This window comes from Trachymyrmex cornetzi, unplaced genomic scaffold (assembly GCF_001594075.2).
Source record: "Trachymyrmex cornetzi isolate Tcor2-1 unplaced genomic scaffold, Tcor1.1 scaffold223, whole genome shotgun sequence".
Classification (NCBI taxonomy): Eukaryota; Metazoa; Arthropoda; class Insecta; order Hymenoptera; family Formicidae; genus Trachymyrmex; species Trachymyrmex cornetzi.
In genome coordinates this window covers 1,162,951-1,185,384 of record NW_017296881.1, presented here as the reverse complement: position 1 = coordinate 1,185,384, position 22,434 = coordinate 1,162,951, and the positions used below count along the sequence as shown (strand labels likewise).

Here is a 22,434-nt window from a genome sequence, read left to right as displayed (position 1 = left end):
CAGAATCGATCGGTCAATTATTTACGGATCAAGTTCGCGGAAAATTTCCATTTGTTACACGTTAATTCTAGAAAAAAGAAAGTATCGTTCCGCGAGATTACGGCTCGCAATTGTCCAGTGTCGCGACGTACGCGAATAAATTCGAACGCTAGAAAAAGAAGCGCTCACGGGACCGTTCGTAATAAATCATCAGGGGCGCGCGAGCGGCCTTCCCGATAATAAATTTCGGGGTGAGGGAGAGAGAAGGAGACGCGGAAGAAGCGGAACGGCCGACGCCGGCGTCGCGGCACTCGGCCCGAAAGCGAATTTCAGGAAGATTGGATGCAATTACTTATCGACGCGCCACGCCACCGCGATCTGCAAGAATAATGCCCGGCGGCCTTCCATTTCGCCCCCGACGTGACTTGCGTACGGCTTGCCGGAGGGAGTGTTGTTTTGATCAGCCTGATATTTTACGATCGTAAATTAATCCAGCGAGATTTATATTTGCCTGGTTTCATGCGCACGTGAATTCGATTTGTGTTCGGGCGAAGAAGAAACGTAGACGGGGGGGAGAACCGCTGTGGTTTTACAATCCGTGCATTTTTTAGAAGAGTCAACGTCAACGTTCTATCTGCGCGACGTCGCGTTCGCGTTTCATGTCGCTTCGGTCGATAACAAAAGCCAATTGTGAACAGCGCTTTAAGCAGATCGCAAACGACCGATGCAAAGCCACCGGAGTGCCAATGTGTTTTCCCACTTGGGTCAAACACCCTGAAGCTTAGATAAGATTCCCAACCTTGGCATGGCCGGCCAAGTAACTGCGTACGTAACGTAGGTGCATATGCACGATGACGATCGCGTTGTTCCGCGTATCAAAAATCTTGCACATAAAAAGATAAGCCAGTATAAAAAGATAAGTCAGTACAAAACTGAGAGAATATATGGCACGTAGGAAAAGTACTTAAAAAAGTTGTAAGATTTTCATCTTTCATTCATCGCGATGAGAAACTTGCGAATTGCGTGATGTACGATGTAAAATATCTCTCACATAAAAAGAGTCATAAAACAATTTAGAACGTAGACGTATAAAAATTTAAAGCATCTTATTTTAATTATTTTTATCACGCGTTTGTTTATCAGAAATAAATCATACAACCAGACCTCTTGAAATCTCCATGCAGAAAGTTACGAAAAAAATAGTGACGCAAATCGCGTGACAAAACATCTTCCTCGCCTTTCATATCTTCTTCACTAATCTCGCGTTAATCTCTCTGCAATTGAATTTTATAACACTACATATTTCCAATTGAATCGTTTGTCTATCATTTTCCTTCTCGTCCATCTTTCCTTCGGTTAATGCCCGTTTCTATCGATGTAATTTAATTTTAATCTCGGTTTAATTAACTCATATTTTTCTAATTCTAAGAATTAGAAATAATGAAGGGGGGAGTAGTAAGTTCAGATTAAAATTTAACCTCATTGGTAGAAACGGGCATAAATCCGCTTCGCTCGCTGGATTTTTCTAATCTTGACCCTGATTCTCGCGTATCTACGTCTATTTCTCTATCTATTCCAAAAGGAAGGTAAGAATTTCGCGGTCCGTTCGTCCGCCAGGGTACGCCAGGATACCCCCTTGGGTACGCCAGGGTATGCCAGGATCCTCCTTGGGTACGCGAGGGTACGCCAGGATACCCCCTTGGGTATGCCAGGGTACGCCAGGGTACGCGTGCCGGCCAGCGAGGGACAAGCGCACGCATCGGGGTCGACGGCTATACGGTAAAGGTAGTAAAGGCAGCGGCCGTGTCGCGTATGCCGTATATATATATATATATATATCGGCGCTCGGAGAGACGTGACCCTTGTCCTTCAAACGGCCTTTCTACGACCGTGCGCCATAGCGCCGTATAGGTGCGCGTTGCATACCTAACGACACGCGCTCTCGCGTATACGCTCGCGTAGCAAGAAAGCCAGCCATCGCGGCCGCCTGACGTACACGCGTGTGCGTGCGTGTCGCGCAACTCTCCAGCCTATAACCCACAATTCTCCGCTACCAGGGACGTACTTGCCAAATTCCTCACCTTCGTCGCGGACATACCGTAACCGCCAAGTCCCACTTTGCCGAGGACAATGTAAAACGTTCATTTACTTCGCGCTGTTTTGCTACGTTAAAAGCGCTCGTAGCTTGTTTGTCATTTATTTAGATAAATATCACGTAAATTTATCTTGGATAGTTTTAACATGTTACAATTTAAATAAATGTAATTACTACAATATTGAGTGAAATCGATCGAGGAATGTTCAACATGTTCGATAAGCGAAGAAGGCTAATAATACTTTTGTGTGTATTTTTATAAATTTCAAAATTAGAACAAACTGTAATAATTATTACCTAATCTTGAAACTTTTTGTTTATTGTAAGAACATAGTTTACTGCAATTTATATGTACCTATTTTGAAAATTTATTATATATTGAAAAAAGGAAAAATATTTAAGAATATATTAATAATATGTAGTGTGTTTTAGTCTAATTAATGATCAGATTATATTCATCTATCAAGAATTTACCTCTTGTATTTCAATGTATATACATTGGCGGCTGAGAAAGATAACATAATATATAGACCGTTTATAAATATTCTAATTCAATTCACGAGACTAGAGCAAATACGTTTTTATGCGCGTCTTTATCTCTCAACGACAGTCCTTATTATTTATTGTACCATTGCATATGCAGCGTATCGTATAGTATATTCATTAAAGGCTAAGAACCGATTTGACCGGCAAATTAATTTCCGTTAAAGAGGCGCTTTTTACTTCTTACGCGCAATAGACTCTCGTCTATTTTTGTTCTCGCAGGAAATGCAGCGTTCGCTAAAAATAGCCGCCGTATCCGCTTCCGTATCAGATACCGTGACGCGAGACGAGACGAGACGATTCGGTGGGTGCGACTACGAAGGAAGGACACCCCGTATACGCACGATACGTACACTGCCGTATTATATGCAGTATATGCATATATTGATATATGCACGATTGCACGCATGTGCCTGTGTGTGTATATATATCTAATTTGATAGACGAGAGCGAGCGATAGGAAACTACGAGTTTAGCCGAGCGGTGTTTGCCCGCGATAAGATGAGCGTGTCAGTGGCGCCTGTGTTGTGTACCGAGAGACTCGGAATTTCAGTTTATTTTGAAGGCCGCCGAATCGCCGCACCGCCCAGGACGAGGCTTTCAGACGCCCAATTCTGTAGCCGACGACGCCAGATTACTGGGAACTCCCGTAGGAGGGATGAGTACTGATACCGAAGAAAGAAATATCTTTATCTCCTTCCACTTATCATTTATAATATATATATACATATATAATATTTGTAAATTCTATCTCTGTAAAAATAGAATTCCATCGGAGCTTTAACGCTCCTATCCTTAAAAAGATAATCCCCCGTCGAGTTTCAGAAGAAAGAAACCTTACGAGGGGAGCTTTATAGCTCTCACACATTTTGCTCAATATTTACAAATTTAGCTGTAAAAATAAATTTTTTGTCGGATTATCAAAATAATTACGTAAGACGTTTAAATTGATTGCCAGAATGTCAACATTTTTGCTCACTTGGTTGAATTTCCTACATAATTATTTTAATGGTCCAACAAAATTATTTTCAGATCTATTTAAATTTTTTAATATTTTAACAAAATTGTTCTTTCCGTGCATATTCTTCTCTTTTTTTCGAAATTTTGAATATTAAATCTGGCACATCGCGCAGTTCTCCCTAAGAGATGCGCATAAAGGATTTTGGACTTTCACTAATTAAACACGCGATAATTCTATCATCTATATATCGCAACTCGCAAATATTTACATAACCAGTGGCGCTAAGTTAAGTATGCTTAGATAAATACGTCGAGATATGTATACGAATTATCGCACGGAGGCCGTCTGTCTTATTGTGTTGCGACAGAAAAACTTGGAATATATGCGTTAATAAATACATGCTAAATACACGATTAGAAATGATAATTAGTTATCGTGAATGTCCGTCAGCTGGATCTCGAACCTTCGTGTTTTCTTGGGTTTGACAGATCGACCCAGACGAAGCGGACTAGAGGCAGGTGCGCACCAAGGAATCGTTTTCAACCTCGCACACGTAATCGGAAACGAGGAGAAACTAGACGACGGCTGTAGGACTAATTGTAAGACGTGTGGGAAGACCGCTACCGGCTTACCTTGAGGGAGAGACGTGCGACTCCAGAAGATCAATGAAGATATACCACCAATATACCACCCGTGGCGATCCTTTTCGCGACGACGACGACGACGTTCGCGTTACTTTTCCCCGGGGAAACCGGTACACTACGATTTTGTCGAGTCCGCGAATCTCGGAAATTACTTTTTCGCGAGCGCGTCACGAGTTCGTATCCAAATGCATTAAAACTTGAAGCGTCGAAGTTGCGTAATTTGTGTAATATGTGCCAACCTGGTCACGGAAAGTACTGACCTCGCGAAAGCAACGGCGATGCCGTTCGATCGAAATTTATTACGCGACCTCGCGAAGGAGATTATGATCGCGCTAGGAACATGTTTGTCCTCGAAATTCAATGGAAAACAACGTACATATGTTTTCGTCGATTAGCAAAATAATGGAGAGACCGTAATCGCGTATTTTATCATTGCTTCGTAGATATAAATACCGTTGAAGTTTCCTTATTTGCACTCACACAAGCATTATTTTGTATAGCATCAAATATTGCGACTGCCAAAATATTGTTTGACGATATTAATCCTCTCTGCAGATTACTCTGACTTTCACTACTTACAATTAGTCGGATCACCTAGATCGCTGAGACACGGTTGTGTTTTTCAAAAGGTTTTTGGGCACTAAGAGTTCTGAAAAAATTCTAGGACTTTCTCAACGTTTAGGAATACAATTGTACAATTATATGGCACGAAAATTTATTATTTTGTACGTGTCGGAATTTGAGACAGAAATCGACAAAGAAGTCATAATTCAAAGTTGAAAAATCGCCTTCAAATTCTTACGTGCACTGAAGAAAAGAGTTTGGTAATGGTTACCAAATGTTTAGTGAAACAATGCTAATTAAATGTTTGGTTAATATGACCAAGAATAATTTTACTTTCCTAAATATTTAAACTATTAACTTAAAATAACTATTAACTTAATAACTATCAAACTCTTTCTTCAGTGTGACCTGAGGAGGGTTAATTTTCTGAAAAATTAAAAGTATTTTCATGTGTAATTTTCAATATATCAGAATACATAAGTAAGAACTCTCGATGTTCTTTCAACACTGAAATTTGTCGACGCTACTTCTGGATATCCAAGCAGCAACGATATAGATATCCAAATAAGTGCTCATAACCAAGCACTCAGACGGAATCGATAAAAAAAACTCACGTGAGGATACAGGTATACGTGGGTGGTGGGAAACTCTCCCTTGTCAATCGAAACGACGCGACGGTATCGGCGGGAGCCACGCGCGTCAGAGAGGCGACGGATGACCGCGTCAGCGAGTCGCCAAGTCGAGGACAGACGCCTTTTAAACGAGACTAGCGCGAAAGGATCGTCCGCGTCGCGCCGGCGAGGCGCAACGCGGTTTGACTTTCACGTGGGATTCTATCTACGACGACGATGATGGGGGTCGAGTCGGGCCCCGTGAACGAGCGTTCAAAAAAAATCGCATACGTCCCGTGCGATGAGAGACGACGGCGACGACAAAGCCATAAACCGCTCGCTTCCTGCGTCGCGCCGCCCGTCCGCTTCTGAATGCATTACGTCGCCGTCACCGAGCTCCAGTCTCGCACGCAAACCTGACACGCGTGGCATAAATATCGGCGGAATAATATCGCCCCACGTGCATTCCGAGAAAACGAATATCTCATCTCTGACAGGAGACCGCGACATATGCCCTGTATAAAAAGAAAATAGTTATGCTCACAATGATTGTCGAGTAACAAAGTGATATAATAATGATTGCGAGCTACAAATGAGATTAAATAAATGTGTCGTTGTGTAAATTATTTAATAGAAGACAAAGAACGACGCGTGTATATAAATAGATAATCGAAGCAGCGCGCGCGCGCGATGCATTTATTAAAACTTTGATCGCGTCAGAGTGTCGCCACGCCACGCGTCGCTGAATAGGCAAGAGATAGATCCAACGGATAAAGCTCGTGTGTTTAAGAATTGCATCTTCTCCCCGAGTAACTCCCACGCAGGCTTGCAAAATTACAACGCGCACGGCGTATATAGGCGCGCGCGCGCGTATAGGGTGTCTCCTTCAAACTCATTAAATGTCAAGCAATCAGCGAGTTCTAATTCAAACATCAAGTTGAACGAATTCGCTTGACTTCTTTCCAACATTCCTTTCATGAGAGAAGAGTCCATTTTCAGCGATTTCAATCCATTTCAACAAAGATGTACGAGCTCGTGTTATCGAAAAATAGGACAGCGGATAAATGACACCGCGTATACACGCAGAGGATATACTACTCGCAACGAAATGCGTACGCGCTGTGCGTACGTACGTGCGTAGTGTACGTATGCGCGCATAGTAAGCGAAGGCATAAAATCATCGGGTGTTTGCTTAAGTGCGTGTCATATTAGAGAACGGTACAGCGCGAGAGAGAATATTATTGGCGCCTGCCTGGCAGCACCGCAGAGAATGCGGCGCGTGTTGTGCACGTACGGAATCTAAATAAAATGCGAGAGAGGAAGAGAGATATTATATATATGTACATATACATAATATATATGTTCTCATTATATATATATGTATATGTGTATGCATGTATATATCGAGACATCAAGCATTGTGAAACAAGTAGGCGGGCGCGCCGCGAATAGTATCGCAATAAAATCGTTCAATTTATTTCGGTTCTCCTGCAAGCGGAGAGTGTCGGCCGCGGCACGAGGGTCTAAAAAAAGCCTCCTCGCTTCTATTACGCGCGAGCGCACGGCAGCGGCGGCAATGCTCGATCAAAAGGACACTTGGCAACGCTTATATTTTCGTTGGCCCTTATCGACCACTGCACCCACCCGCAACCTGCGATGCACCGCCAAGACTTTAATAGACTAAAGTCTCGATGCATCGTGGAGAACTTTCAGGAGGATCGATATTACAGTTACGAAAGCCATATCTAAGTTCGAAATCTTCTGTTTGAAGTTCAGAGTGTAAGTAAACACTTCCGCCTTACGGTGATTGAAGTTTTTTTTCTACAATCTAACAAAAAACCTGCGAATACTATTATTAGTATACCAATCGTACACAGAAAAATATCATTTTACTGCTAAGAAAAATGACTACTCAATTTACTTTTTGAAGTAATAGTTATCTTTAACAAAAATTTTTTTTTTTAAATATTATTACAAATTTTAGAAACTCATTCTTATAAGAATATTATAAAACTGATCGAAGAAACATGAGATAAGCAAATTGAATTTGTTTTAATTTAATAATTTTGATTGAAGTATTAAATTTATTGAGATTCAAAATATAATTTGAATAAATTTAATACTTGTGATGAGCTTATAACAGATTTGCAAGATGTATAAACTTTTGAAATACTCGAAAGTAATTATTACTTACGTAATTTTTCTGAATGCGGAAAAAACAGTTTTATTGAAGTGTCTAAAAATTTAACTAGATACAGATATTATTTTCAAATCTGTATCTATAACTGAATTTTTTGGTACTTTAGCAAAACTGTGCACAACCGTCTAACATTTTCAGTTCCAATTAACTCGTTACTGTAATCGAGGATTAATAATCACCTTTTTCAAGACTAACAAACAACGTAATACACATAATCAACATATAATTATCAAGAAATTATATATTACTTATGTATATTGAGTTGATTGCTCATCTTGAATATGTAAACATCTATAATACGAACATTATTATTAATATCAGTGTACAAATCTTTAAAAAATTCAACAACGATTACATCATATTATAAATAGGTATTACAAGATAAGACAGAGAAGAAAATTCCAGTCAACAAACAGTTTATGAAAGAAAGAAAGGAACCTTCGGTGGTCCTGTTGAACATATGTATATAGATATACAAGGCTACGACGGGATGTACGTGAGGCGCATACAGAAAAAAGAAAAAAGAAAAAACTCGACCATAAAAAAAATCGGGACGTGGGAAGGCAGAAAAAAGTGCACAAACTAGCGCAGAACTCGACAGCGTCGATGCTCGTAAAAAGAATCGGGTACTCCAAGATCATAGTCACGACCCTTTCAAATCCAGAGAGCTCTTCTGAAGAGCGAGTCCCTAACGCAGGACACGTGTTTGAAGATCCTGAGATAGAAAAGAGAAAGAGATATGAAGGAAAAAAGGTACGGAAAAAAAGAGAGATCGAGAGGGCTTCCTAGACGATTCTAAAAAAGGCCAGTAACAAGAACCTTGGGATCGTCATCGTCGTAGGCTTCCTTGTCATTGTCCGCAAACAATGCGTCCGTAAGGAGATACGCCGTAAAACGCGGGTACATAACGCAAGCGTTACGCATGGTCGCCATGTGGCGTGTGCATGTGTAACCAGTATAACGCACACAAGTGGACGCGCATGGGGAGATACGTGTTGACGCTTTGTAATGGCAGAATAAAAGATGGCCCGACGCCAGTGAAGGCGCCACATACCAGGCGCCGCCTAACCACTCTTTTCCTCCGTCCTACTCTCGCGCGCGTCGCGGCCGTTCGAAATCTCTCTCTTTCTCTTCCGACGATGCACGTCCTTCTCCCACTGACAGCTGTCTCCCTCCCCCCCCCCCTCTCTCTCTCTCTCTCGCTTCAACCCCCTCCGCACTTCGCCTCTATATCTTCGACTCCTCGACTCGCCCCGCGACAGTCCGACCGTTTACTCGCTCGCTCTCCTCATCCACAAACACGCACCCTCTCTCTCTTTCATTCTCCGCCCTCCCCCTCAAGGCATATTTTCTCGTCTCTCTCTCTCTCTCTGTCTCTCGTATTACTTTATCCTCCCCCCGCGTTGTGCTATTCCACGATCCCGCGTCCACCCGTTCCTCTTTCTGTTTTTGTCTCTTTCTTTGACCAATTCTTTGACCCTATACAAACAGGGCCGCGTGCATACGCGTGTATGTATGCGTAGTGGAATGTGTGGGGACTCAAGTCGCGCGCGCGCGCGTGCTTTGCACGCGTGTACGTACACGCATAACGACGACGGTGCATCTCTCTTTTTTTTTTTCACCGGTTCACCGAACGTCACACCCGCGGAGGGCCCCCCCTGATTTCTTCTCTTTCTCCGTCCCCCTTCTTCCCCCCTCCCCCCCTTCCACTGCCTTATCTCTCGTTCTCGCACACTCGTTCGAGATACGCACATCGAAACTGCGTTCGATAATTTTGCAAGAGCGCTCCGGCGCACAGTGGCGTCGGCAGTACGAGGAAGTTGAAGAATTGCTCGCGGGATTCGAGGGAGAGAGACGGTCGTCGAACGATAGCGTGCGATTCGTGGAGATTCGAAATGGATCGTTCAAATGCATCGAACTTTTGTTACGAACAAAGTTGGGTACGCTCCACCATGCTAAATACCAATTGAAATTGCAGCAATCCACGACATATGCTAATTTCTTCGTGAAAATTGATCTTATCATTGGCGGATTAACTTTGTCTTGTTTCTTTCTCTGATAAGACTTTCCCGGAACCAAAAACTCTTATGTCCGTTTCTAGCAATGCAGATTACATTTAATCTCGGTTCAACTTATTATTCATTTTTTTTTCTAATTCTTAGAACTAGGAAAAGATGAAGAGTGAGTGAAATTGAGATTAAAATTGAACTGTCATTGGTGGAAACGAGCAATAAGCATTAGTTGCTTTCTATTTTCATACAAGTGATACTTCAGATCCAAAGTTGCGTATTTTATATTTAGATAATGATGTCACTACTTGCTTATTTTGATGACAAAATTATCGCATAACACACACAGTTTGTAACTTTATTTTTAACGTAAGTTAACTGGACTCGGTAAAATACACGATCTCGAGCCTTGCAAATTGTAGGTAAAAAACCAGGGGATGCACTGGATCGTAAAATTACCGGACATCGGATATCCGATCGGAGATTCCGAGAAAGTGTCTTCTAAAAAAAAAAGCCTATAGAGAAAAGGATTATAATTTTGCAACAATGAATAAGATATTATAGCTTCGTGAATATACATATGTACTTATTTCTAGAACATTTGTATAAGAAAAAAATCAACAATTTAATGATATCAAATTTCAACCGGATATATTCCCGGATATTAATGATATCCAACTATCCGGTCGGATAGTAAAAAAGTGCCGGATAATACTGGATACTTTCCGGATATTCGGTGCATCCCTACTAAAAACTGTTGAATCTCGCTTGTCAAAATGAGAAGGAACGTGCATTTAATTGAATTATGACGTCACAAATTATCTGAGTTTTGATGTAAATTAAATGGGGATCGCGCGCTCCCTTTCCATCAAAATTGTTTTTATTTGATAAAAAAAGACACGTGTCCCAGTATCATAGATAAATCACCGCGCCGTCGACGCGCCCCTTCGGCGGAAAAGGAATGCCAATCGTAACGACTTTCAATACGGCGAAAGTATGCGATAGACAACGCACGCGCCGGAAGAAGCGCGCCACGAATCCCGTGGGTTTCTGACACGAGTGATCGGAGTGATTTAGCGTTATACAATCGATTCGGTGCACGGTGAATTCTCTCTCGTCGCAATTTCCGTTTTCCGCGTAGAGCTTTCGCAACACCGCGACGGCAACCAGCTGACGCTTTTTGCATGCTTAACGGCGATTAACGTTCCCGTAGTAATTATAAGTTTGTCAAAAATATACTGTTAAAAATTATCGCGAGTGACGACGAGTGCAAGTCTGCCAAGAAAAAAAAGTCATATTTAAAATTAAACGGTACAGGTAAAATTTACAAACGAATCGTTGAATTTATTTCACGAAATACTTTCTTGATGTGTCTTATTCTTAAAGGTTTCTCACTTGTGCAGCTCCGATTTTCAAATATCGCTTTGTTATTCTGCGTTGCTAGTGCCGCAGAATAACAAACCGCGCGTGACGCATGCCGTAGAATTCTCGCGATTCGCAGTAAACGCGCACACAATCGTGAAACGAAACTATCCATCCTGACCAAGTGGACATCTGTAATGGAGTGTCATTGCACCGACGGAATTCCTGCGAACGACCTTCATATTTTTTTCATTCCACGCGTATTCGCGTGCGACACGCGTATCGCGTGATGCACGGCATGCGCGTCGTAATCGCGCGTATCGCTTCGATCGACGACAAAGGGGTTTGTTCGAAGGCGAACCTTGGAATTAGACAGAGCCCCCGGCATGCCTCATAGAATCTCGGTATATTGTAGGGATTTCAAAGTGCCAAAACTCGCCGCTGAATTTATTTATGAATCGTGAAATTATCGAAAGAACAATTTTGCATGATCAACTTCTCCATTAATTTTTAAATTAATTCTCTCAAATTTATGAAAAAAAGTTTCCATTGAATATAATTTTTCACTCTGAACGACTTATAATTTAAAATATAGTTTAATTTTTCGTTTTCGAGAAATTAAGCTATATTTTTAATTATAAGTCAAACAAACTCATTCTCGAAACAACTCCCAATTGCAATTCCAAGTACTATTGAGCTATATTTTAAATTATAAGTCAAACGAACTCATTCTCGAAATAAATTCCAGTTGCTATTCCAAGTACTATTATAAACCTAACACTCAGATAAAGACGTGGTAGCAATTATATACAGGTGACAATTATACGAGTTTTATATATGTAGAGAATTAATGTACATATATATAATATAATTGAGTAAACTATTTTATAGTTATTGCAGCTATAAAACAGCTTAATTGTACACAATATAAAACTTATTTAGTCGTTACCTATACAATGGCTACTATTATGTTAATTTTTCTGAATGTAGATATTATTGACACGCGCGTATGCTATAATTTTGTTACAAATTACGTCATTTATCCTCACACATTATCCTCTAAGTAGCATTCAGTTGAAATCTGATTGCTCTTTCGCGGTATTTCAATTTTCACGGAAATACAACGGTAACGTTTCACGATGTATATAAATGTGTTATGTGTGTAGAAACATGCAACCAGTTGTTACTGCCGTTGATACGATCCCGATAAATCTGCGGAACACCATGCGGAACATTGAGAGGCAGTCTATAGGCACAGATAGCGTCATCATCGTGCAATAATCGTTCGACATCGTCAAACGGCAAGAATTGCGGAGGATTGCTCGTCCGAGTCACGAATTAATGCCACGATAGCGATCAAATGCGTCAATGTACACGTGTTTGTATGCGGAGAGCCGCATAATAAAATAATAAAATCGCACGGTCCGTTAAATTGCCGTCGCCCGCTAAATCGTCGGCACGCAGAAAGCGCGCGTAATCAATTCCTACGCGCGTCGTTCCTCTCTCGGAACTTTTATCTTCTATTAATAGTTACAAAACAAGTCGTGCGCGCGCGCGCGCGCGATCCTTTAATCCTTTCGGCGCTGAACGGACCGACGAGGCGTAACTTATGGCAACAGTAGCAATGCATGCTTCTTGCGCGAGCGCACGCCTTTCTATCGATCGACAGGTTCGATATCGATAATCGCGTAACATGTGTAACTCAACGACACGCGATAAACTACTAATACACAATTTAGCGTGCGATTTTCGGAAGTTTCGACAAATTTCGATCGCTGACTGGATTAAGGTCGGTACCGTTTTTTTTTTATATTTTTGATCAAACAGCAATTTTCCGTTCGGTGATGCTCGATATCACTTTTCGCGCGAGGGTAATCATATAAATAACATCGAAGATAAATAGGAAATGAGAAGAAATGCCGGAGAGTTTCGTGATGCGAGATGCCTTGACTTATCTCCTCACACGATTTATCATTTCTCTTAAAAAAGTGACAGATAGTGCTAAATGACTTAATCGTGACTCAGAATGTATCTATTAAGCATAATGAACAACTTTAAAACCATGTTTGCATTTTATTCATTCATCATAAAGGACGACAGTGTCTACTTATCGTAATTAAGACAGATAACCAGATCCGATTTTAGAAATCGTTAATGACAAATGTGTTCAAAATCATTGGTTATTATTTTCTTAACTGCTTAATATTTATCCGTATAATTAACTGCTTTACTAACAAGGTAAAATTTTTTTCAGACTCTTCTCTGAATTTCCGGGTTGTCTAATCTTGTAAAAAACGTACTTCATAAAATTAATAGACTGACAAGTAAAATCTTCCTGTCCATGAAAAAAAAAAAAAGACGTATCAATTTGAGCTGCGCAGAAACTAGTCGCTGCAGGCATAAGAAAGGGTTAAAATACTATCGAACGATCGATCAGACTCGTCCGAGTCTCGCTCGAGTGGCAATTGATGTGCGTCTGAAATTACGATGGCAAAAAATCTGGGGCACGTATAGCAAAATTGCTTGACAATCATTAGCGAGCGTAAAAGCGTATACGTGCTCGCCGTTACGCGAGATTTAATTCCTGAGTCTGTCTCCCCTTCTCTCTCTCTCTCTCTCTCTCTCTCTCTCTCTCTCTCGTGAGCACTGCTCTCTATTTTCCCTTCCCCGCGTCTCGATCTCTCTCTCAAACGCTCCTACTTGTTCTCTATATCTCTCCTCGTTGCTTGCCCACAAACACGCACCAACGGAACGCAAACGCGATACGTAAATGTCTGCCCGCTTCGTCCGGATCCGAATGGGCAACGACGTTGTCTTCCCGCACGCATAAAACGCTAGCTCGTGAGAAAAGAGATCAGGAATATTTCCTTTAAATTCCTCAGCTATCAGTTCAGACCCTTCGTAGATACTTCCAGGAAATTATATAAAATTCTTTTCTCTCTGAAACTTTTAAAATGAAATCTCACTCTGATTGTGAGAGTGAAATCTCTCTTACTCTTAAAAATTGAAATTCGAATCATTCTTTTTCAATACTAGGTCAATTTTCATTTTTTAGAGTGAGATTCCATTTCAAAGAATTTAGAGAGGAGGGAAATTTTATTTTTTTAAGTAAAGAAATATGAAATAAAATGTACGTTCTATTAAAGCCTGTAATAAAATGATGTCGCATATTATGGGAAATGACTCCAAAAACATGATTCGTCGCGATGTCCATGCCCGAGTTCCTGGAAAACGTCGTTGCCTCGATGCGAAATTAGCTCAGTTTTTCCGGACGTTTTCGTCGGTGACGCAAGCACGCTCGCGCGTTCACCGACGCGATTTCGCCTCGATCGCGCCTCGTAATATCAGAGTCTGCTGATTGAAACACTCAGCCGCGGCTCGATAGAGGAGGAGACGTGAGAGCGGGCTTCTCGGAAGAGCATGCGAACTTTGACAGATGGCCTCGTATACGTATCTCTCCTCTCTCTCTCTCTCTCTCTCTCGCTCTCTCTTATTCCCTCGAAGGCTTACAAGGAACGTTTATTTCGCCTCGTAGATCGTCGGCGTGGTATAATTTAATTATTAATTTAACGACGACACAAAGTAACGATCGCGCGGACAATGAGCGAGCCGATTATCTCAACGCGACGTGATAGTAGTGCTAGGCCTATAAACCAAGCTTACCCACGGGCTTGTATTATAATTTACGCTGGTATTTATACGCAGAATGCGCTCTCGGTATATTAGTAGTGGTTGCAGTTCCCTCGTTACGGAGTTAAGCCTCTCGTGGAGCGAACGAGAACGTCTCCGTCTTGCTTTCGTAAATGCGCACGGGCGTGGTATGCAAATTATTTCTCGAAGATACTCGATTTAATTATATATAGGTCAATAATGTTATCGATAAGCATCGCGATCACGTACGCGACGCTTATAAACATGTGGCGCGTCTCTGGGAACCGCGAGGTATATAACTGACGATCTTCGAAGTTCGAATCAAGGCCGCATAGCGAAAACGACGAAATGCAGGGATCCGGAACGCGATAAACCACTCCTGCTTCTTCTCTCTCTCTCATTTTTTTTCTTTCCTTTAATACAGCGGCAGTAGAAAATAAATCTTTACCGCTATCAAGTTTAATATTCAGTTAATTATTCGATAACATCAGCAAGAAGCGATCGCTGAGGAACGCAATTTGGAACTCGCGTTTACGCGAACGATGCCGCGCGGCTCGGATATACAGTTAACGAAGCGCACTTCTGGATCTATTTTCGCTCGATCGAAAGATCGAGGCCGTCGACCCAAACGGATCTCACGAGAGCCGAGAGAAAGAGAAGGAGAAAAAAGGAAGAGATAGCGAGAGGGACACCGAACCGCTTCGCGCGAGTCGCGATATTTGCTCTTTCTCTCTCTATCTCTCAGCTCTCTCTATCTCTTTCTCATTCTCCCGCACTCGACTACGACGATGAGGACGATGACGACAACGAGGAGCAATCAATCCGTCATTTTATATATACATTAAGAGGCTTATTTCGCGCCGCGATTTCATTCCCTCTCAAGTGGCCTGATCCAATTCGATTTCATAGCGTTCTCCGCTATGCGCGTCGCTTAGGCTCTTTTCCATTGACGGATGGCTCGTGTACGATCGTCCGTCGCCCTCGTGACATCTCGGTACGCGAGCACAGCCAACGAAATCATCCTTTAACCCTTTCAACTGTTCGGCACGCGCGAACGAAATTGCTGGCGAGATAGAGAGAATCCGCGATTGCGACATCACCATTAGTAGTTTATTTTTATCGTATTTTCACGTAAGAGAGAGAGAGTAGCAACAGTAACGATGAAAACAAGATGGGTAAACAATACAATTGTTTTGTGAGAGCAGACAATTTTTCCAGGAGAGTCATAATTATTAACGAATGAGGAAACGGTAAGTTAGATGAGTCACGGCAAAGTCTAGAAATGATAGACCTCGCAACTGAACGCACCGAGGCCGCTAATTGAAGCGCTTTAACTCTTCTACTTGTTTTCCCGCTTAACGAACCGTTAACTCTTAAAGCTAACGGCTGCGTAAAAATTCTTTCTGCGCTCGTCACGACTACCTTCTGAAAAGCGTATCATTATCACTGCGCAACGTTTGCCGTCGTTATCCACGATTAACTCTTCGACGAGTTCGGAAAGACCCCGTGCATGTATCACGAAATTCGTTACTTTCGCGCAAATTATATTTCGATGGCAGAAAAGATGGTGTAAGAAGCCGCTCCCATCCGTTTCTCTCCCCAACAGTCCGGGACAAATCTCTCCTCTTTAAAAACTTCGATCCGGCTTCTCCGCCAGACTGTAGCGACCTTGATTCTCTCACATGAGTTAGTTCAACGCGTTGCTTAAAATCCCAAAAAAACATTTTGCACTTAAAACGAGATAAATATACAGCGTGTCCCAAAACCGACGATCGTTACTTTGTAATATTTTAAGACAAAAATGAGGGCGTTAGAGAGAGAGAGAGAGAAAGCGAAGGTTCTGAGTACAAGTGCGAGCAACGCAAATAATATACTTTGTAACGTACGAGATGCAACTATATTTGAAACCAAAACGGAAAGGTACATGGTTTGTTGTGACCTGAGCCGGTATTCAGTAGCTCTTAATGTCGTTATATTGTCGTTACGCATATATTATACGTATATATTAAAAAAGTTGCGCAACGACCATATAACATTTTGAATTATTTATCCATAAAAAAAGTTATAAGGTATATTTGATGTAAATGAAAAGTGTTCCATATTAATTAACCCGTACAGTTAAAAAATATGCTAGAAACACACAGATTTAAATGTTAATTTAATTAATAGTAATTTAAGCCTTAATTGCAAAATAAGATATTTGCTTTTAAAAGGCAATTTAACTTCTCCGAAGATTCGCCCAGAGGCGAACGTTGCACCAGTTGATTCGACGCAGACACAGTAAAAGTTACGAGACGCTGTATATTCATGCTTTTGTTATCGAGAGTAAGGACCGACGACCTCGACGGGATTCCAATTCAGAAAAGTCGTTCCGGGATGAATGGAAACGGTCCGTCTGTTTACCTCGGCTATCGTACCAAGGGATGGCGCCAGCCAGTATTTCGCCCCATTGAGAAGGGATGCGGAGAAGGGTGCTCCGGACCCGACGCGACGTCGCAGCGGAGGAGAGGAATGGACACGAGCAACCTGTTGCTTTCACCGTACGTCGGGATATATCCACGTGCCTCTCCTCCAACTCCGATGCGACGCGGGACAGCAGCACCCACACGCAACATGTTGCAATCCCCGAACCTACGACTGCGTCGTAGGTAAGATATTCGCGAGCTACACATTCGAGAGTCGAGCCGCGTCGCGTACGTAGGAGGACAATTTATTGTCGTGCAAGCGCGGAAACCGAGAGCTTCGTACTTGCGCGAATCGGGAAGGCGAGAGATAATTGACTATGCCGGTAGTCGCGTTCTTGCTCGGCGTTGACAATTTTTATAAGAGACAATAGAATAGTTGAATATGAATAACGTGATGAAAATGTGATGACAGTAATACAATAGATATAATAAGAATATAAGAGACGTAATGAAAGAGAGAAGAGAACATAAATCTCATATGATTATATCATACGATAATGTATACATTAATGGCAATGAATCATGAAATTCTTGAATAAACAATAGTTTTACGAATTAGAATATTCCAAATATACTCGTGAAACCAGTCATCGAAGCTATTATCTAATGTAAGAATATGAAAAAAAATCGCAGTATCTATAAATAAAAACAAATATTTTTATATATAAATTTTTGATAAATCTTATTTAGAATTTCTATCGTTCAGTTCTTAAGAATTATGAAGCGCATTCGTGGAGTTAAGTACATTTCCAGAATCAATTACGAGAATCTTGGAAACTAAGCTCAGCAACAAGCGTCTTCTTCGTCAGTGGAACCCTGTGCTCGAGATTCTCGAGAAACGAGACCGACGCATTTCGATCGATCGTCGGCCGAAGGCAGCACGACGGACGTCCAAAGCGAGCAGCACAGAGAAAAAGAGTCAGAACGGAGAGAGAGAGAGAGAGAGAGAGAGAGAAACAGAGAGCCTAGCGTCAAAATAAATCAATAAAATAGCGGACCAAGTCGGGCACGTAGGCGCATACACGTGCATACAACATATGCATGTACGATCCATACGTATTGGAGAAGCGAGGCGAGGCGAGACGATGCGAGGAGAGAAGAGAGAAAGAGAGAGAGAGAGAGAGAGAGAGAGAGAGGCAGGCGAACGAGCTAGCGCGAGCGAGGTCGAGACACGCGGCAGCTGTCTGGCGCCAGGGGTCCCCCTGTTCCCTCAAACAGTCGCGCCGAATGCCACCCACCTTAGCCGACCGACCTATCGTGCCATTCTCAAACCTGCCTGCATCCCGGGAGCCGGCTTTTCCCTTCTCTTTCCTTCCTACCCGCGTTCCTGCACGGCCTTCTTCTTCCCCTCGTCCTGCGGCAGATGCAGCAGCCTGCGTCCGACGACGTACGGCACCGTTTGATGGATCGACGATGGATCCATCGCCCGTATTCCACGAAGTTAAAATTTTTTAACCAACGGATTATTATTGTTTGATAAATAAATTATTAAAACATTATCGAATTGCGTCCATAATAATAGTGAAAAATATCTTTATTTTTTTATAAGGTAAATATTCCAGTGACTGAATATATACTTTCTATCTTTACACAAAATTTATTATTATTAATTTTTCAAATGCTTTTTTATTACAATATTATAATTTAATTGTATTTGTAGATTGTAATTAAATTATAATACATTTTAGAAAGCACATTTGGGATTAATAATAATATAAAGTCTTGCGTGTGTAAATGCCTGGACGTAACATATCCGAATACTGGGACGTTTACTTCTTGTAACTTTTAAATTACAATTAATCGTGATTTATTGCTGAATTTATATGAAAAGAAATATAAATGAAGCCTCCCGAATTGAAAAAGCCTTCTGAAAAGATTCGATGGTCGCGGCGTCAGTTGGAAAACGCTCGATCGAATCCTGATATTTCTGTTCTCTCCCGGAAGCAGCGCGTTCTATCTATAACTGATTCAAATAAAAAGGCAACTACGCGCGTGTTTATGATTCCATGTCATCCCTTTCGGTGCTCCACACTTCGCGTATTATATTGCAGCGCTCAACATCCCGCGAATATACGCGACATTTGCTAAGCCGACGAAAGTGCAATCCCGTCAGGATGATTCTCGTTTCCGGTAAATGGCCTGCTGTGACGACAGGCCGAACGTGCATTTTTTTAATGCTATACTAGAAAATCTCAGAAATTTCAAATCCATCCGAGAAATACGAGCATATTTTTTTATTCAACGGATATATAATTTTAGTGTTTTATTTATAATTTCAATTTTTTATTTTTGCCTCGTGTAAAAAATTAAAATACTATAAATAAATGTCAGAAATTAAAAAAAGATTTAAAAGAGAAAAAGTAAAATAACTTAATAGTTATTTAGTAATTTAAGAATTTTTATATGCATCTGAAATGTAATTTAAAGGGTCCAATGAAAAAATCCAAAAGATTTGTTTTAAAAGTTTACACTCTTATAATAATATAAACGACGTTTTCTTAATCTGAAATTACTGGAGTAAATTGCGTTCTACACGATTACTCTGATTAAATGCGTGAACATATATACGCATCGTTTCTTACTCACTCTTGTAAAATCGCAAGATGCGCCGGACACAGACGCAATTTGTTGTCGACTTGGGAACGTTTGACGTCGTTAGAGCAGCATTGGCGTTTGCATTGGCGAAGGCAGTAAAAGTACATAAAAAGACCGACACACGAGAGAAAAACTCGCCGCAACGTGTTGTCATCGCGAATATTATAATTAATTCGTTTTTCTTTACCGGTATGGGAATTTGCTATCAATCAAGAGAATAAACAAAGTCGTCATTCGCTTATATAAACACTTAATTCTCTTACAGATCAAATTACATCTCATAGAACGTAATCTAAAAAGTCTGCCTATAATTGGAATATTCTTTTAAAATAAATTCAATAATAATAAATAAATAAATAAATAAATACGTATAGATGTACATTAATCATTATAACTAATTTTCTTGTGTGTATTTTTTTTCTTTTATTCTTGCAAATTATTTCTTTATCGCCAATATTCATTCGCACTTTCGTCTACACCTCGAAAAAAATGTGTATCCTCAGTCCGATGGCGCAACGACAGAAAATTATTGAACGACGTTGCGGAGAAACGAGAGTAATCGTCGTACGAGTCGACGAGAGAGCAGAGCGCGTTCACTTTCCTGCTGGCTGGGGCCAAAAGCGTTTCAGGCGTTCCACGAAGCAGCAACGCGAGAGAGCCGCGGCCCGAGAGCGGTCCGAAAAACGACGAGTCCGCGATCCGTGCGGTGCGTCATGCGTGAAAAGCTACGTGCGCGTCAGCCCGGAGGAACGTGCGTGCTGAGGAAATTTCTTCGGTCGACGCCGCCCGACATTGTAAAACATTGTCTGGTTCTTTCGAGAAAATCTTGGGAAGCGATAAGCCGTTATCTTTTATACAGGCATGTTGTAAATAAAAAAATGTGAGAACTATGGTTTTTATCCGTACGCTCTAAAACTTTCAGAGTAAATCTCTTAAAGAATGAAAATTGAGCCATCCTTTTTAAAGACTGGCTCAATTTTCACTCTTCAGAGTGAAATTCCATCCTAAAAATTTCATTCTGAAGAATTTAGAGAATATAGAATGCGAGTGATTTTTTTGTAGAAAATATAATATGGAAAAAGAGAGAAGCTAAAATTTATTCAAATCCTTAGTGAACAGTAAAACTGTATGTGTTAGAAACTGTAAAATTAAATTGAATCGCGATTATCTCTTGCAACCTGCCGTAATTCGAAGGAGAATGAAGCTCGCTTAAAATTAAACCCGCTCTTATTTCTTTCAGATAGGGAAGAAATGCATGAGAAAAGAAAACCGATCGTGGCGCCGATCAAGGTTAACCACGTGGATGTAGGTGTAGTCATCGATCAGTGGCGTAGTCGGAGGTATCTCGAGAATCGACCAATGGGGTTTGAACGATTATTCGAAGATAAAAAGAGAAAAAAAATGTGGGTATGACACGACGAGAAACGGATCATCTTACTTTCTCAAAATTTCACGTCGAAATTTCAACAATCCATTATCGTTAGAGTGACTCAACGGGAGACATCCCATACATCTCTCATCGTGGGGTCGGTGAACATATAGGGTACGTATAACCTTGAAGACATAGTTACCTTCTCCGTTGGTGGTAAGCGAGCCGGGAAGTGGCAGGGGCGTGCTGTTTCTGCACCGACGTTGATCCCCTTCACTGGGCGCACAATCTGAAAATAAACGGGCAACCCCTTGAGAAGCTGCTTTCCTCACCGAGACTATTTCTTCCTCTCTTCATTCCTTTCCCCCTTCTCACTCACTCACTCATTTTTTTTTCGCTCTCGCACATGTTTCGCTTTATAGAATAAAGATAGAGAGAAACATAATCATCGTTGTACTATACTTGAGCAGAGGAAGGGAAAAAAAACGAACATTAAAAAAATGTGTGTATCACTGAGTCACACAGTGCCGTTAACACGATTTTACAATATAAAAGAAACAATTTTGTTAGATTAATTATCAAAGTATCGTAGAAATTTCAAGGATGAGCAAAAAATTTTGACATTTTAGCAACTAGTTTAAATTTATATTTTAATAGTTGATTAAAATTATTTTGAAATCTGTGTCTGTAGTTAAAGCTTTAGATGGATGGTTTCCTTTTGAGGAAACGACGATTCGTTTCGTAAAAGCGTCGTCATTGAACAGAGGCGTTCGTTATCGCGCGAGGATCGAACGACGAGAATTTTCCGAGCCGGGTGAAGAATTTCGCGACGCGCGTGCGTTGCATAAAAGGCTTATTGTCGGTAAACACCAGCAGCGAGGTAAGCATCTACGTAATTTCATATGGCCATACGTCCGCGCTTCGTCCCGCGCGCGGTTAATCGACGTAATACCTAGTCTCGGATTTCTCCGCTTCAGCAGACGGAATAAACTCGATTCTCTCGGCGCAGGTGCGCGCGAGAGATGCGTTCGCCTCTTAAGTTGCATCGTGCCAAACGGTAAAACGATTCGTCACCGCGTCCTATGTACGCGGGAGATGTAAATCCGATAGCAAAATAAATCTCCTTTCTTATTTACCGCCGAAGAGAGATAAACTGCACCCTGTCACTCGATACAACCTTTAGCGGCTGAACGTTAAAGCCGACAGTGGCCGATCAATGGCGTTAACTGTTCGCAAGAATTCACGATCGATCGCGAAGCGAAAACAATTAAGAGCAACAATTTCCGCGGGCCAGAAGAGACAGAAACGGCCAAGGTATAATCGCCAGACGTGTGATTCATAATCCTCACGGAAATGTCTCTCTCTCTCTCTCTCTCTCTCTCTCTC

At 41.3% G+C, this 22,434-nt stretch overlaps 1 protein-coding gene across 1 annotated transcript in view; it reads right to left on the bottom strand.

The window, feature by feature from the left end:
- LOC108760151 (Daughters against dpp) overlaps positions 1-22,434 on the bottom strand; it is a 50,214-nt gene that overhangs the window by 6,820 nt on the left and 20,960 nt on the right. Inside the window, exon 3 of the mRNA XM_018505956.1 lies at positions 21,251-21,337. Coding sequence (XP_018361458.1) covers positions 21,251-21,337 — 87 coding nt within the window. The remainder of the gene's footprint in view (positions 1-21,250; positions 21,338-22,434) is intronic.